This window comes from Lissotriton vulgaris, chromosome 9 (assembly GCF_964263255.1).
Source record: "Lissotriton vulgaris chromosome 9, aLisVul1.2, whole genome shotgun sequence".
NCBI classification, from domain to species: Eukaryota; Metazoa; Chordata; class Amphibia; order Caudata; family Salamandridae; genus Lissotriton; species Lissotriton vulgaris.
The window spans coordinates 943,166,790-943,179,122 of NC_141697.1; the positions used below are offsets into that span (position 1 = coordinate 943,166,790).

The 12,333-nt window shown below is 45.4% G+C and overlaps 1 protein-coding gene across 1 annotated transcript in view; it reads right to left on the reverse strand.

Annotated features, from left to right (window-relative positions):
- RBM5 (RNA binding motif protein 5) overlaps window positions 1–12,333 on the reverse strand; it is a 242,450-nt gene that overhangs the window by 123,659 nt on the left and 106,458 nt on the right. The window contains exon 11 of the mRNA XM_086938797.1: window positions 5,819–5,916. Within this exon, the coding sequence (XP_086794923.1) occupies window positions 5,819–5,916 (98 nt within the window). The remainder of the gene's footprint in view (window positions 1–5,818; window positions 5,917–12,333) is intronic.

The following is a 12,333-nucleotide window of genomic DNA, read 5'->3' on the forward strand; positions in this document are numbered from 1 at the left end:
AGACTGCCATTGCAGGCTACACGTCTTGGTGCAGACAAGGGTGAACACACTGTAGGCAAGTGCCCCTTTTTTCATGGCTCCACCACACACACACACGTTTTGCCTGATATCTGATGCAGTGACTATCATGGGTCCCTGCCAATCAGGTTCCCAGGGCTTGTGTTCTTTCCAAAAACTACCTTTGTTTCCGCAATTAGCACATATCTGGCCCAAATATAAGTCCCTTGTAAAAGGTACCCTAGGTACCAAGGGCCTTGTGATCAGAGAGAATATTTAAGGGTTTCAGCATGTATTGGGCCACCCCCTTGTGCTCACCTTCAATCCTTGTACAGTCCTGAAACCGCGGGTATCTACCTGCAACATGCACCTTGTGGGTGCCTCCTGTCTCCATTGACTAACATTGGCGTCAGAGATCGCTGCACTCTGCCACCCCAGTGCAGGTGGTAGTGCAGTAGCTACCTTAAACTGAACCTTGCCTAGTGTTGATCTTAACCCATGAAGACTGTAAAAGTCCTGTACTTACCCGTTTCATGCATATACCCATTTTCGTTCAATAAAATTGCATTGCATTGCTCCTACTAAATTTAAACTGTCTTTTACAACTAATATGTTCTACAGATCCCGAATGGACAATACCAAAGTATTTCTACTACTGTAAAGCATTTTTACTGCTTTGCCGGCATCTTGAAAAGTATTAGTGCTATTCTTGAGAAACTGTTTACCTGCAACTGAGTTCCTCTTGGTTCTAAAATAAAGTTTTTTTATACAAAACAACTGGTCTGGAATTCAATCTGTGTAATAATGTCTTGCCCAAGTGTGTACAACAAATGCTTAATGCAATCTGATAGGCCTAGCTGCTCGACCACACTACCACAAATCAAGCTTTTAGTGTTATCTACTGAAGACTCTGGGGATCCACTTGACTGTGCCCACTATACCTCACTTTGGTATAGTATATGCAGAGCCAACTTCCTACAGGGAGCTTCAGAGGCCACTGCCTTTGGTATAGGAATCTGGCTTCCCTCGGAAGAGAAGGAATACCAAGCTACTGACCATTTGGCACCAGGACAAGTGGGAACATTAGTCCGAGGCATGGTCAGGCTAGTTCCACCCCTAATGAAGGCTACCCGATGGACATAATTAAAAGTTGGACATCTTTGCGATGGTAGATGTAGGAAGCTGGCGCTGTATACACTATGCAAACACAAGGAGATGAACGGAGCACAAACTTTGTCACTCACCCCCGTCACAGATCTGGGTTAAATCCATCATCGTCATTTATCTCACGTGACCACTCCTGTTCAGACCCAGCTAGGTGCAAATCAGTCTTGACCATGTGCCTCATGTGAACAGTCCAGCCCTGACTGCCAACCCATGATGCTGGTTTCCAGTCCAGGGAAGACCTGGCTTGGCAGTTGAGGCTCGATTGTTCCAATGAGGAACAGGGTGAAGACGGATTTGCATAGAACTGGTTCTGCTGGTCTTGGCGAAGTGAGTTAAACAACGATGATGGATTAAACCCAGATCTGTGACAGGGGGTGAATGTCTGAAACGTTTCAGCGCTCAGTTTATCATCTCTTTGTGTTTGTGTACACTATAACTCATCTTGGTATAGTATATGCAGAGCAGAGTCCATGGAGTCCCCAAAGGTATAGCAGAGGCTTAATTAGGAAATTGCTAACAGCTAATTTTTTGGTAGTGTGGGCAACCAGTAAGGCTCACCCTGAGGGTGTGTTAAGCATTTATTGTATTCACTCAATCAAGGACCGATACCTAATTTGTCTGGATTCTGAGTGTGTGCAAGTATAAAAAAAGATATACATATGCTTTATTTTAGCACCAAGCAGGACTTGGCACAAGCGAGTATAGAATAAAGTTACTTACCCAGTAAGTATCTGTTCTCGGCATGTAGGGCTGTAGATTCACATGCTTTGCATACCCCTGCCATCTAGTGTTGGGTCCGGATGTATGCAAGTTGTTTTTCTTCAAAGTCTTTCCTAGTCGCGAGGTAAGGAGACTCCTCCTTTCAGTGATAGTGCCCATGGTCATCGACACCACTGTTAGACTGTTTTTCCGCAAGAGGGAGAGAATGGAGTAAGTGTAGTATAGAGATGTCCAAGCATATGAATGTATAATTAAGAACTGTAACAACTTCAGATTTTTTTCTTCAAGGGGATTTCGTAAGAAATGTCCACTTCTTGAAGCTTGCGTTTGAGTGGTTTTATGTAAATATGACCAGTATCAAGGTTAACATGCTGTCTTTTTTGCTTTGGATAGGGTGTTAATGGAATTATGTCCACATTCGGATCCAAAGAAGTATCTTTCCGAAGGTTGCTTGGCTTTCGGCGCAGGGGATTTCGGCTCGAAGCCGGGTTTAATGCTTGGAACTGGAGGCTTTCGGCTCCAAGGCGGGTTTTTGTCGACTCAGTTTAGAGCCGGAAGGCTTGATTAATAATTTGTGCCGGGCCAAAGGGCAGGGCGTCTGAAACGTAGTCTCGGTGCAGACCTTAGCCGGAAGGCAGAGGTGGTGCCGAAGCCTTTATGTTTTTTCAAGCTACTTTGTGGGGGCAAGAGGTCTTCGGTATATGTCACCATGACCCTGCGGCAGTTCTTGGGCGTTCAGGTCGATCTCAAGTTCTGAGACGGAATCTTGTTTGGAGAAGGCTTCCTCTGCCGCCGATGCCTAGATATCGTCAGAGTCTTCACCGAAGATGTCCGGCGTGTCCTCGATGCTTTGACGCTGGATCTCCAATTGTCTAGCCCGGCAATCACGAAGTCTTTTTTGATCGAAACGACCTGCTTGTGTGGCAAGCATAAGTTGCACACTTCGTGAGAGTCGGTGCACAGATACTTTGGGTAGCAGAGGACAGAATTTAAATGGAATAAGATCCATCGACAGAGCTAACTGCGCGCAGTTAGGCCTCGAAGGCTGCCCACCAAGCTTTCCAATAGAAGGTAGATTCCGATGTCGAAATGATACGCGGAGAAGTGGAAACATGTACGGAAACAATACTGTCGAGGTAGAGTGGATGGGCCATCAATAGGAACCCGAAATACAGTTTGAACAGGAGCTCAACAATATACATCTGAACCAGACGGGGGAAAAACAATAACAATGGAGTCGATGACCATGCGCACTATCACCGAAAGGAGGAGTCACCTTACCTCGTGACTAGGAAAGACTTATTTGAAGAACAACTTGAAAACATCCAGACCCAACACTAGATAGCAGGAGTAGGCAGTGCATGTGTATCTATAGCACACATGCCTCGAACATATATTTTCAAATGCAAGGAAAATTAGGTTTGTACTGGAAATTTATATTACATGCTTGTATTAGTTTTGGAATACAGTTGGTATTATACAGAAAGTAACTTCAGATTACTTTTCAGTTACTATAGGATTACTTTGAGTACTGGAGTGTTATGCCTAGATACCACACCATAGGATCTCTACATACAAGGCAAGTACAGCGTTTTTATACTTTGCAATAGAATTCGCTTTTCTTTATACAACACAGTTCAACACTTGAAAATTTTTAGGCCCAAAATCTCTTTACATGGGTTACTATGAGGAAAGAGGGTTGGCGGTTTCGAAGTTAAGCACACACCTTACGAGGGCGAGTTTTGAGTGTTAGGACCAAGGTTCCCCAAGGTCTATATAGGCACTTAAGTTGCAGCACCAGGGCGGCCGGGTACAAAGTGCAGGGGCCCAATGTTAGCCAATGAGGCTCAGGGGGCCTTCGGTTAGGGACTGCTGAGAGGCAGGCAACTCTGTTGTGGGAGCAAAGCTCCTGGGGTTAAGGTCAGCACTGAGGGGCCTACGATCAGCACAGGGCACACCTTCCCTCCTAACGTGGTATTCCTGCTTTGTTTCTGCACCAGGAGAGTGAAGGACCTCTACTCAGCGGTCCAGGAACCAGTCTGGTAGTGTCAAATGGCGGGCAGCCATTCAGGAACCACAGCAGGGGTGGTCCTTTTTCATGGGGCATCTCTAAGAATCAATCTGAGTGCATTTTACATTAAATCCTACAGCGGCATCAGTGGGAATTTAATGTATTGGGAAGTTGGCTATCAAACTTCCAAGATTTCAGTAAAGCCATTATGGAGCTGTGCAGTTCGTAATGACCTACTCCCAGACCATATACTCTTTATGGATATACTGCACTTAAAAAGTCTAAGAATGGACTTGGACACTGTAGGGGTACAGTGCTAAGTAATGCAACTGTACCCTCACATGGGGGCTAGTGCACCTTTCAAGAGGGATGACTTATTACATAGGCACCAGGCAGTTGGTTGCAAGCATTGCAAACAGGGATGTGTGGCATGTCGACTTCACTTTTCTTTGCACCAAAACACACATCCTGCAGTGGGGTGAGAAGGTGCAGGACCTCCAAGAGTGGCAGAATAGGTGTTTCAGCCTTTAGAGGCCTTTCCCGGTCACAGAGTCCTGGATACCCATGGTACCCTTTACAAGGGGCTTAACTGTGGCGAGAGATGTGTTAATTTTGGGTATAAAGGTACAGGTTTGAGAAAGAACAGGCTCTGGTAACCGGATTCGTAGGGACCCAGGGAACATCACGTCAAAGTGCATCAAGTGTCAGGCAAAATGTGTCTGATGGGTACTGTAACAGAAACCCACTTTTCTACTGACATGTAAAAAACATTTGAGTGGAAAGTACAGTTTGGGGTCAGATAACAGAAGAGTAAGACGCATCAAAAGTGTGCAGAGTGTATTGCGTAGTACATCCAGAGTTTGGGTTATGTCTGCAGCAGAAAAAACTAAACTGAGTTTAAGCACAACTCCACAAGCCGCAGCATGGCAGTTTTTTTTCCGCACGTCGTTCAATGTTAAGTAGGCGAGCAAGAATGTGTGCGCTCTAGTGTTATTTTCAGGCTCTAGAACGCCACCTCAGCGAGATTCTAAATGCGGGCGGTCGCGACAGGTCACAACCGCCGTGTTGAGAAAGCAAGCAGCCGCTCAAGTTGAAAATCTACTCAAGTGGTAGAAAGCAGCAGTGCCATTAGGCATGCCACATGGTACTCTTTAAAGCATGGAACAAGCTCCCGGCTCCGAAAATCAGCACTATGTGCCACAATCCAGAGGCTTGTGTAACTTCGCGGAGTTCTAGAGTGAAACTCTAGAAGTTCTGCCCACCCCTTGTATAAAGGAAGATGCAAAAAAGCATTGTCCATCAGTGAAGATCTTGATGGCAACATAGCATTCCCACTTAGAATCTAGGTATGCCTATTCAGTGTTCTACGGGGCGTAGGAGCTGACTGATGCTCTGACTTGGCATCTTAACAGTACAGACAGACCTTGCCATTTAGGTAAGTTTGGAGCGGTACCCTTTTCCATCATTCAGAGGGAGGTAGTAATGCTTCATAATCTTTAGAGGAAATGTAATTTAGATTACTATATTACAATCTCTCCATGTTATGATACAAAAACCCTTGATGGAGTTGTTATTTGAAATCAACCCCTTCCCCAGAGTTCTGTAAGAAGTTATCCAAGGCTCACTATAATAAATGCTTGTCAAAATTCGAACAATTTTGATTCAAGAGTAGCAACAAAAAAAAAGTGTTGGCTTAGAATTAATGGACGATCAAGAAATTATACCAAAGAGGTGTAAATAAAAACAGTTCTGAACAAAAAATATTTGTTTAATTCTGTCCAGAGAGGACGTGCTTCCACAATGCTGCAAGTAATAGGTAATCTTGGAACAAAACTGTAAGAAAGTAGAAAAAAAGTAAGCCAAGGATTAAAAAAATAAAATCCTGTGGGGAAAAGGTGGGTTATACCAAATTCTCAGACTTACTTGCGTGCACTTTTTGCAAAGTCAACTCCAATCGTTTTGCCATCAATCTTCAAAGGTGGGTGCAAAGTCTGTAAAATCTGCAACAACTGGGAAGCCTCCTTCAAAGGAAAAATTGTGCGTTATTTAACAAAGATATCCATGCGCACATACTGAAATGTCAATAAAAAGCCAGACTTCGAAATCAGTTATTATTGTAATTGCAGAATGTACAGTCATTTTCATACCCCATACAGTGAGTCAGACAAATTCACTTTATTCGGTTAATTAAAACCATAAAAGCATACTACAAATGTACAATTAAATTATCTAAGAAGTGTTACAATATCACCGCAGCCCTAACGCAGCCGGTAGGGCTGGGGCCAGAGCAGTACGTGTACTCTTTCTGGATCAGCACTGCCCTTTGGTCCTCCTTTCTAACTCAAATCTGAGGAGGCTAGGTTCAGGGTGGCCCCTAACGACTAGATTTAGGGGTCTTTCAAGGACCAATGGGTTCCTTCCTTGGGGTGGGCACACCCCCCATTATGCCACCCTCCAGTTGGAGGGGGACATGAGCCTTTTCCTGATGGGGTCCCCTCATTCAAGATTGTGGGGACTGAGATGCATGCTTCACCTTGCATCCCCCACCTGAGGGGTGGGGTTGGCAAAGGTGGGCACACCTCTCCTCCTAGCTTGGATTGCCTACCGATTTTCCAACCCAAGGTAGGGGGCAGAACAGGTGGGAGCCAGTTTCTGGGGGCAGCAAAAGACAGGAATAGCTCACAAAGGAGAGGCCTTTGTAGCTTCCCCCTTCGTGGACCCAGCCCATCCTGGGGTAGGAGACATGACACATCTGCCCAGGATAAGCTTAGTTTCTGGACCTAAAGAGCGGCGGCTTTCTACCCAGGTGTCCAGTAACCTGTCCGGGGTTGGCAAATGGAAGGCAGCCTTTCATCACCACACCAGGGCTGGTCGTTTTTCAGGGGGCATCTCTAAGATGCCCTCTGAGTGCATTTTACATTAAATCACACACTGGCATCTGTGTGGGTTTTATGTGCTGAGAAATTTGATAGCAAACTTCACAGGATTTAGTAAAGCCATTAAGGAGCGGTGACGTTCGTAATGACCAACTTCCATACTCTATACCCTTTATGGCATTGCTACACTTAGTAGCTAAGAAAAGACTTAGACACTCTAGGGGTACAGGACTCATGCCGCCGTAACCTCACCGGAGGTCTAGTGCACCCTGCTAGATGGGGGGGGCTTACTAAGGCCTCAGGCAGTGGGTTGTAGGCATGGCACACAGGGATGTGTGCCATGTCAACTTCACGCTTTTCTCTGCCCAAAAACAGCCTGCAATGGCATTGTGTGGGCGTTCAGGTGAAGGGCCTCGAATGGTGGCACAATAGGTGCTGCATCCCTTAGAAGCCTTCCCTGATCACAGTGCCCACAATACACTTGCTGGTGGCCGGAGATGTGCCAATCTGATTACAATAGTACAGTTTTGGAAAAGAACACAGGCCCTGAAAGCCCAATTGGCAGGGACCAAGGGCACATCAAGTCAGGTTGCACCAGATACCAGCAAAAGGTGGGGGGATAAGACGCAGTACACAGACTTGCCGTCTACGGAGTACACAGACACTGCAGCTGCCCAAGAGGTAGCCATGCTCCTACGAGTCAGATCAGTCCTCCCTTCAAGTGTAGGGATGCAAGGACTGACCAGATCAGAACACCACACATACCTGGGGTACTGGACCCCTTGCAGCAGCCAAGATTTGATGTGTCCAGTCTGGACAACAACGCAGTGAAAAACTGGCCTGCCCGTTGAAGGACACATGGGACAGCGCAACCCACATTGTGTAGGAAAATGGCTCTGTATCTACTATACCAAGGTAAGTTATAGTGTGCAGAGTCCACTGGATCCCCAAAAGGTAGGCAGAGGTAAAAGTAGATACCATGTTCTCTATTTGTGGTAGTGTGGGCGAGCAGGTAGGCTTTAACAGAGGATAGTGTTAAGCATCTGTCGTACACACAGGCAGCAACTGATGTTACACACAAAGACTGAACTCAGACTAATTGGTTTGTATAAAATTATTATTTAGGTACATTTATTTCAAGAACCAAGCCAGGCCTGGTGCAGGTGCGTGAAGTAATACTTTGCAACACTTATGAAATTACAGTTGAATGCAGGTTCAAATGCAGTTGGTTGATTTACAGTTAAGTCAATAATCCGAATTCTTTTTCAGTTACTTTGATTACAATACTCATTTCTTCTTGGATTACTTTCAAGTTACTTTTGCTACTCAGTGTGAAATACCTAGATATCACACAAACATTTCCTAGACAAAGGTTAAGTAATTCACTTTTGGTATGTTTGTAGTTTAAGTATTCATACAAACCAACCCCACACTTGAAAGAATTTTTCAAAGAGCAGTCCTGTGGGAGGAAATTAAGTTAATCGTTTACAGGTAAGTACTTGTTTGTGGGAGTTGATATTCTGGAATTTGAACCAGGGTTCCCCCAGGGTCAAGGATGCACTCTCAAAGCACCGGCAGCAGCACTGGGGTGGCCGGGTGCTGAGGCCAATGTTATCCAATGGCGGATAGGGAGCCTTCGGTTGGTGGCTACTCACGAGCAGGCCACAAGGTTGTGTATGGAAGCAAAGTTCCAGGTGTTAGGCTCAGGGCAAAAGGGGATCCGAGTTAGCACACAAGGTGCACCCACAGCGGCAGCTGGGTTCAGGATTACTATTTTGGCATTGGGAGTTGTTGGTTTTGAATTTTGGCTGCAGGCTCTGCCCAGAAAGACTTTGAGAGGAACCAACAGCTGGGCAGGTGTGTTGGAGGGCTCGGGATGTAGGGGCACCATGGGTGCTGTTCTCCAGGCCGCAAGAAGGCTGGATGAATGTGTGATTGAGGTCCGATTTCCCCTTACAGAGCCACTCGCGGTTGGGAGGGGGCGGTCTTGGTGCAGAGGCAGCAGGAGACATCTGAGTCTTGGAGGGGTCAACCCACGCTGGACTGACTCTGGAGCGCTAGGGGACCTTGCTGGGACTGGTGGGCCACCCCGATTCAGGCCGTAGGAGTCTGGTACAGTGGTGGTGGTTCCAGGCGTCTGGTTTCTTTGTCCTCAGCAGGCTCGGAATTTGTCTTAGGAGTTTTTTAAACAGAGCTGCTGTTTGTGAGGAAGTGGCTCTATATATACTGGACCAAAGGAAGGTACAGTGTATATAGAGTACACAATCCTCAGAGGTATAACAGAGGCTAAAGTCAGGCTGACCTTACTCTCAAAAGTGGTAGCTTGGTCGAGCAGTAAGGCAGTACCAGAGGACGGTGTAAAGCATTTGTTGTACACACTCAGTCAGCAAAAAGTTTCACATACTCAAGGACTGAACTCCAGGCCAATTGTTTATATCAAAAGATATAGTTTTATTTTTAGAACCAACAGGTTTCAAAATATACTTCTCAATAGGAGTACTCTCGGGTCATTACTTTGCAAAGAGGCAATACACTTTGTAAATACAATAGGAACAATGGTTGCAGTAGGCAACACAATCCTAAACACAATTTAACATTGAGCTCATTGGGTTTTTCTACATAAATGCAGCTGATTACTTTATAGATTACTTTTGTAACGTCAGGGCTGGATCCTAGATTCAGTCCTGCGGTCTAAGCTGAAAACAGTTTAGTAAAAACGTTTTCGTTATTGCAATGATTTTTAATGAATATAAAAGGTATTTTAAAAGTTGACACTTAGAAACTTTTCAGTGAAAAAACTAGTAATGTTATCCAATGGAGGGAAATATAAAGCACAGGTAAGGAAAATGCTACTTACCAGTCAGTATGCATCTGTTCTTGGCATGTAGAGATGCAGAGTTGTACACTTAGCATTAGATCGCCACCTGGTGTTGGGCTCTGATGATTACAGGTGGTTGTCTTGGAAGAAGTCTTTTGTAGTCAGGAGATAGGGGACTCATCCCTTGAACGATAGTGCCCATGGGTATCGGCTCCATCCTTAGATTGTTTTTCGCCATGATGGGAAATGATGGAGTTAGTAGAAATGAAGAAAGGATGTCCATGTGTATATCTAATTAAGATGAAACTAGAACAGATACAGGTCCCAGGAGGGTGTGTACAACTCTGCAGCTCTACATGCCAAGAACAGATGCATACTGGTAAGTAGCATTTTCCATTCGAAGCATATGAGCTGCAGATTGTACACTTAGCATAGATTGTGCAGCAGTGTCTCCCCTAGCGGTGGTCACCTGTATCTGTTGCAGTAGTTTGAAAGCGTTTTTTTACAGCTTGGCCTACTGCAGCTTGCTGCTTGGCTTGCACATCAACACAGTAGTGTTTAGTGAAGGTGTGTGTTGTAGACCATGTTTCTGCCTTGTAGATGTCTTCTAGGCGAATGTTCCCTAAGAAAGCCATTGAGGCTCCTAGTTTGCAAGTGGGTGTGCTCTAGGAGGAACTGTTAATGTACATTTTGCTTTTTGATAGCATATTTGTGTACATTTTACAACCCACCTTGCAATTCCAGCTTCAGAGATGTGGTTGCCTTCATGTGGTGGAGAGAAAGCTACAAACAATTGCTTTGTTTTGCAAAAGGATTTGGTCCCATCTATATAATAGAGAAGAGCTCTTAACGTCTAGTGTGTGTGGAGCTCTTTCTACTACAGAGTCTGGGTTTTGGAAAAACACCGGTAGCTCTACAGATTGGTTTAAATGAAACGGAGTAATCACTTTTGAAAGGAATTTATGATTTGTTTTAAGTACCACTTTATTACGATGTAATTTTAAAATGGTTCTTGTATAGTGAAAGCTTGAATCTCACTAACTCCTAATAGAGGTAATAGCTACTAGAAAAGCTGTTTTCCATGTGAGGAATTGCAGTTCACATTTGTGTAGAGGTTCAAAAGGTGGTCCCATGAGCCTTGTAAGAACAATGTTTAGGTTCCACACTGGAGAGGGTGGTAACCTGAGAGGAATGATTCTTTTTAATCCTTCCATAAATGCTTTAATAGCAGACACTCTAAATAAAGACAGATGCCGTCTATTTTGTAAATATGATGCAATTGCTGCCAGATGTAGGCGTATAGATGAATATGCCAAGTTACATCTTTGTAAATGTAGGAGGTAGCAAATGATATTTTGGATGGAAACATCTAGGGGATCAATTCGGTTATTGTTGCAGTAAATGGCAATTATTTTGCATTTAGCAGCATAGCAAGCTCTAGTAGTAGGTCTCCTGGCTTCTTTAATGATATTCATACAGTCTGGTGGTAGGTTAAGATAACCAAACTAAGACCTCAGGAGCCAGATCCAGTTGGCTTAGGTCTGGATGTCTGATGTGTCCATGGTTCTGAGTTAGCAGGGATGGTGTCACTTGTAGCTTTTGGTGTGGAACTAGGGATAGTTCTAGCAGTGTTGTATACCACGGTTGGCGTGCCTATGTGGGAGCTACTAAAATCAGTTTGAGCGACTGTTGTCGTAGCTTGCGCACTATTAGTGGTAGTGGCGGAAAAGCGTACGCAAATCTGCCTGACCAGTTCATCCATATCGCATTGCCCTTGGACAGCAGGTGTGGAAACCTGGCGGCGAAGGTTGGGCATTTTGCGTTTGTGTGTGGCGAACAGTCTATATCTGGATGACCAAACTTGTGAAAGAATGGTTGAACTTTCAGAACTTGCGGTAACTTCCAGTGCTCTTAGATTGGAGCGGAAGTATTTAGTCTCTTTCTTTTTCCCAGCCTATATCACCTCTTATCCGCCGTGCTGAAAATGGCTTCAGGTAGTACATTACAAGCTAGAGTAGCTTATCTCCCGAGTGGACGCCACGGAAAACCCGCGCTCACTAGCATCAGAGAACTGGCGTTGGCTGATAAAGTGGCCAACAGGAAGGGGCTGCTGGGAGGTGAGTGAGTGGATGTGCATATGTGGGGGAAATGGCCGCCTGGAAACGTAGCGCGTGAGCTAAAGGCAAGGGGTAAATCAAGTCACACTTGCAGGTGAGAGTGACACTGTTTTAAACTCATTTTATGAGATATAGTACCATTTTTAATAGTCCAATTTTCATTTTTTTTTTAAGAATGCAGTTCTACCGCTTATATTGGTCCATCGGCCTCCCATTTAGTTGTTCCCCAAATCCTTTTTGTCTCGAGAAAGTGAGGTCAGGTCGTCGTGGTTAGAGACGTAGTAAAGTGACAACTTGAAACCTGCGTGTTGTGTGTGTGTCTGTGTGTGTGGGGGGGGGGGGGGGGGGGGGGGGGGGGGTTCCGTGTGTGTGTCTGTCTGTGGGGGGGTTCCGAGTGTGTGTCTGTGTCTGTGGGGGGGTTCCGAGTGTGTGTCTGTGTCTGTGGGGGGGTTCCGTGTGTGTGTCTGTGTCTGTGGGGGGGTTCCGTGTGTGTGTCTGTGGGGGGGTTCCGTGTGTGTGTCTGTGTCTGTGTCTGTGGGGGGGTTCCGTGTGTGTGTCTGTGTCTGTGGGGGGGTTTCCGTGTGTGTCTGTGGGGGGTTCCGTGTGTGTGTCTGTGTCTGGGGGGGG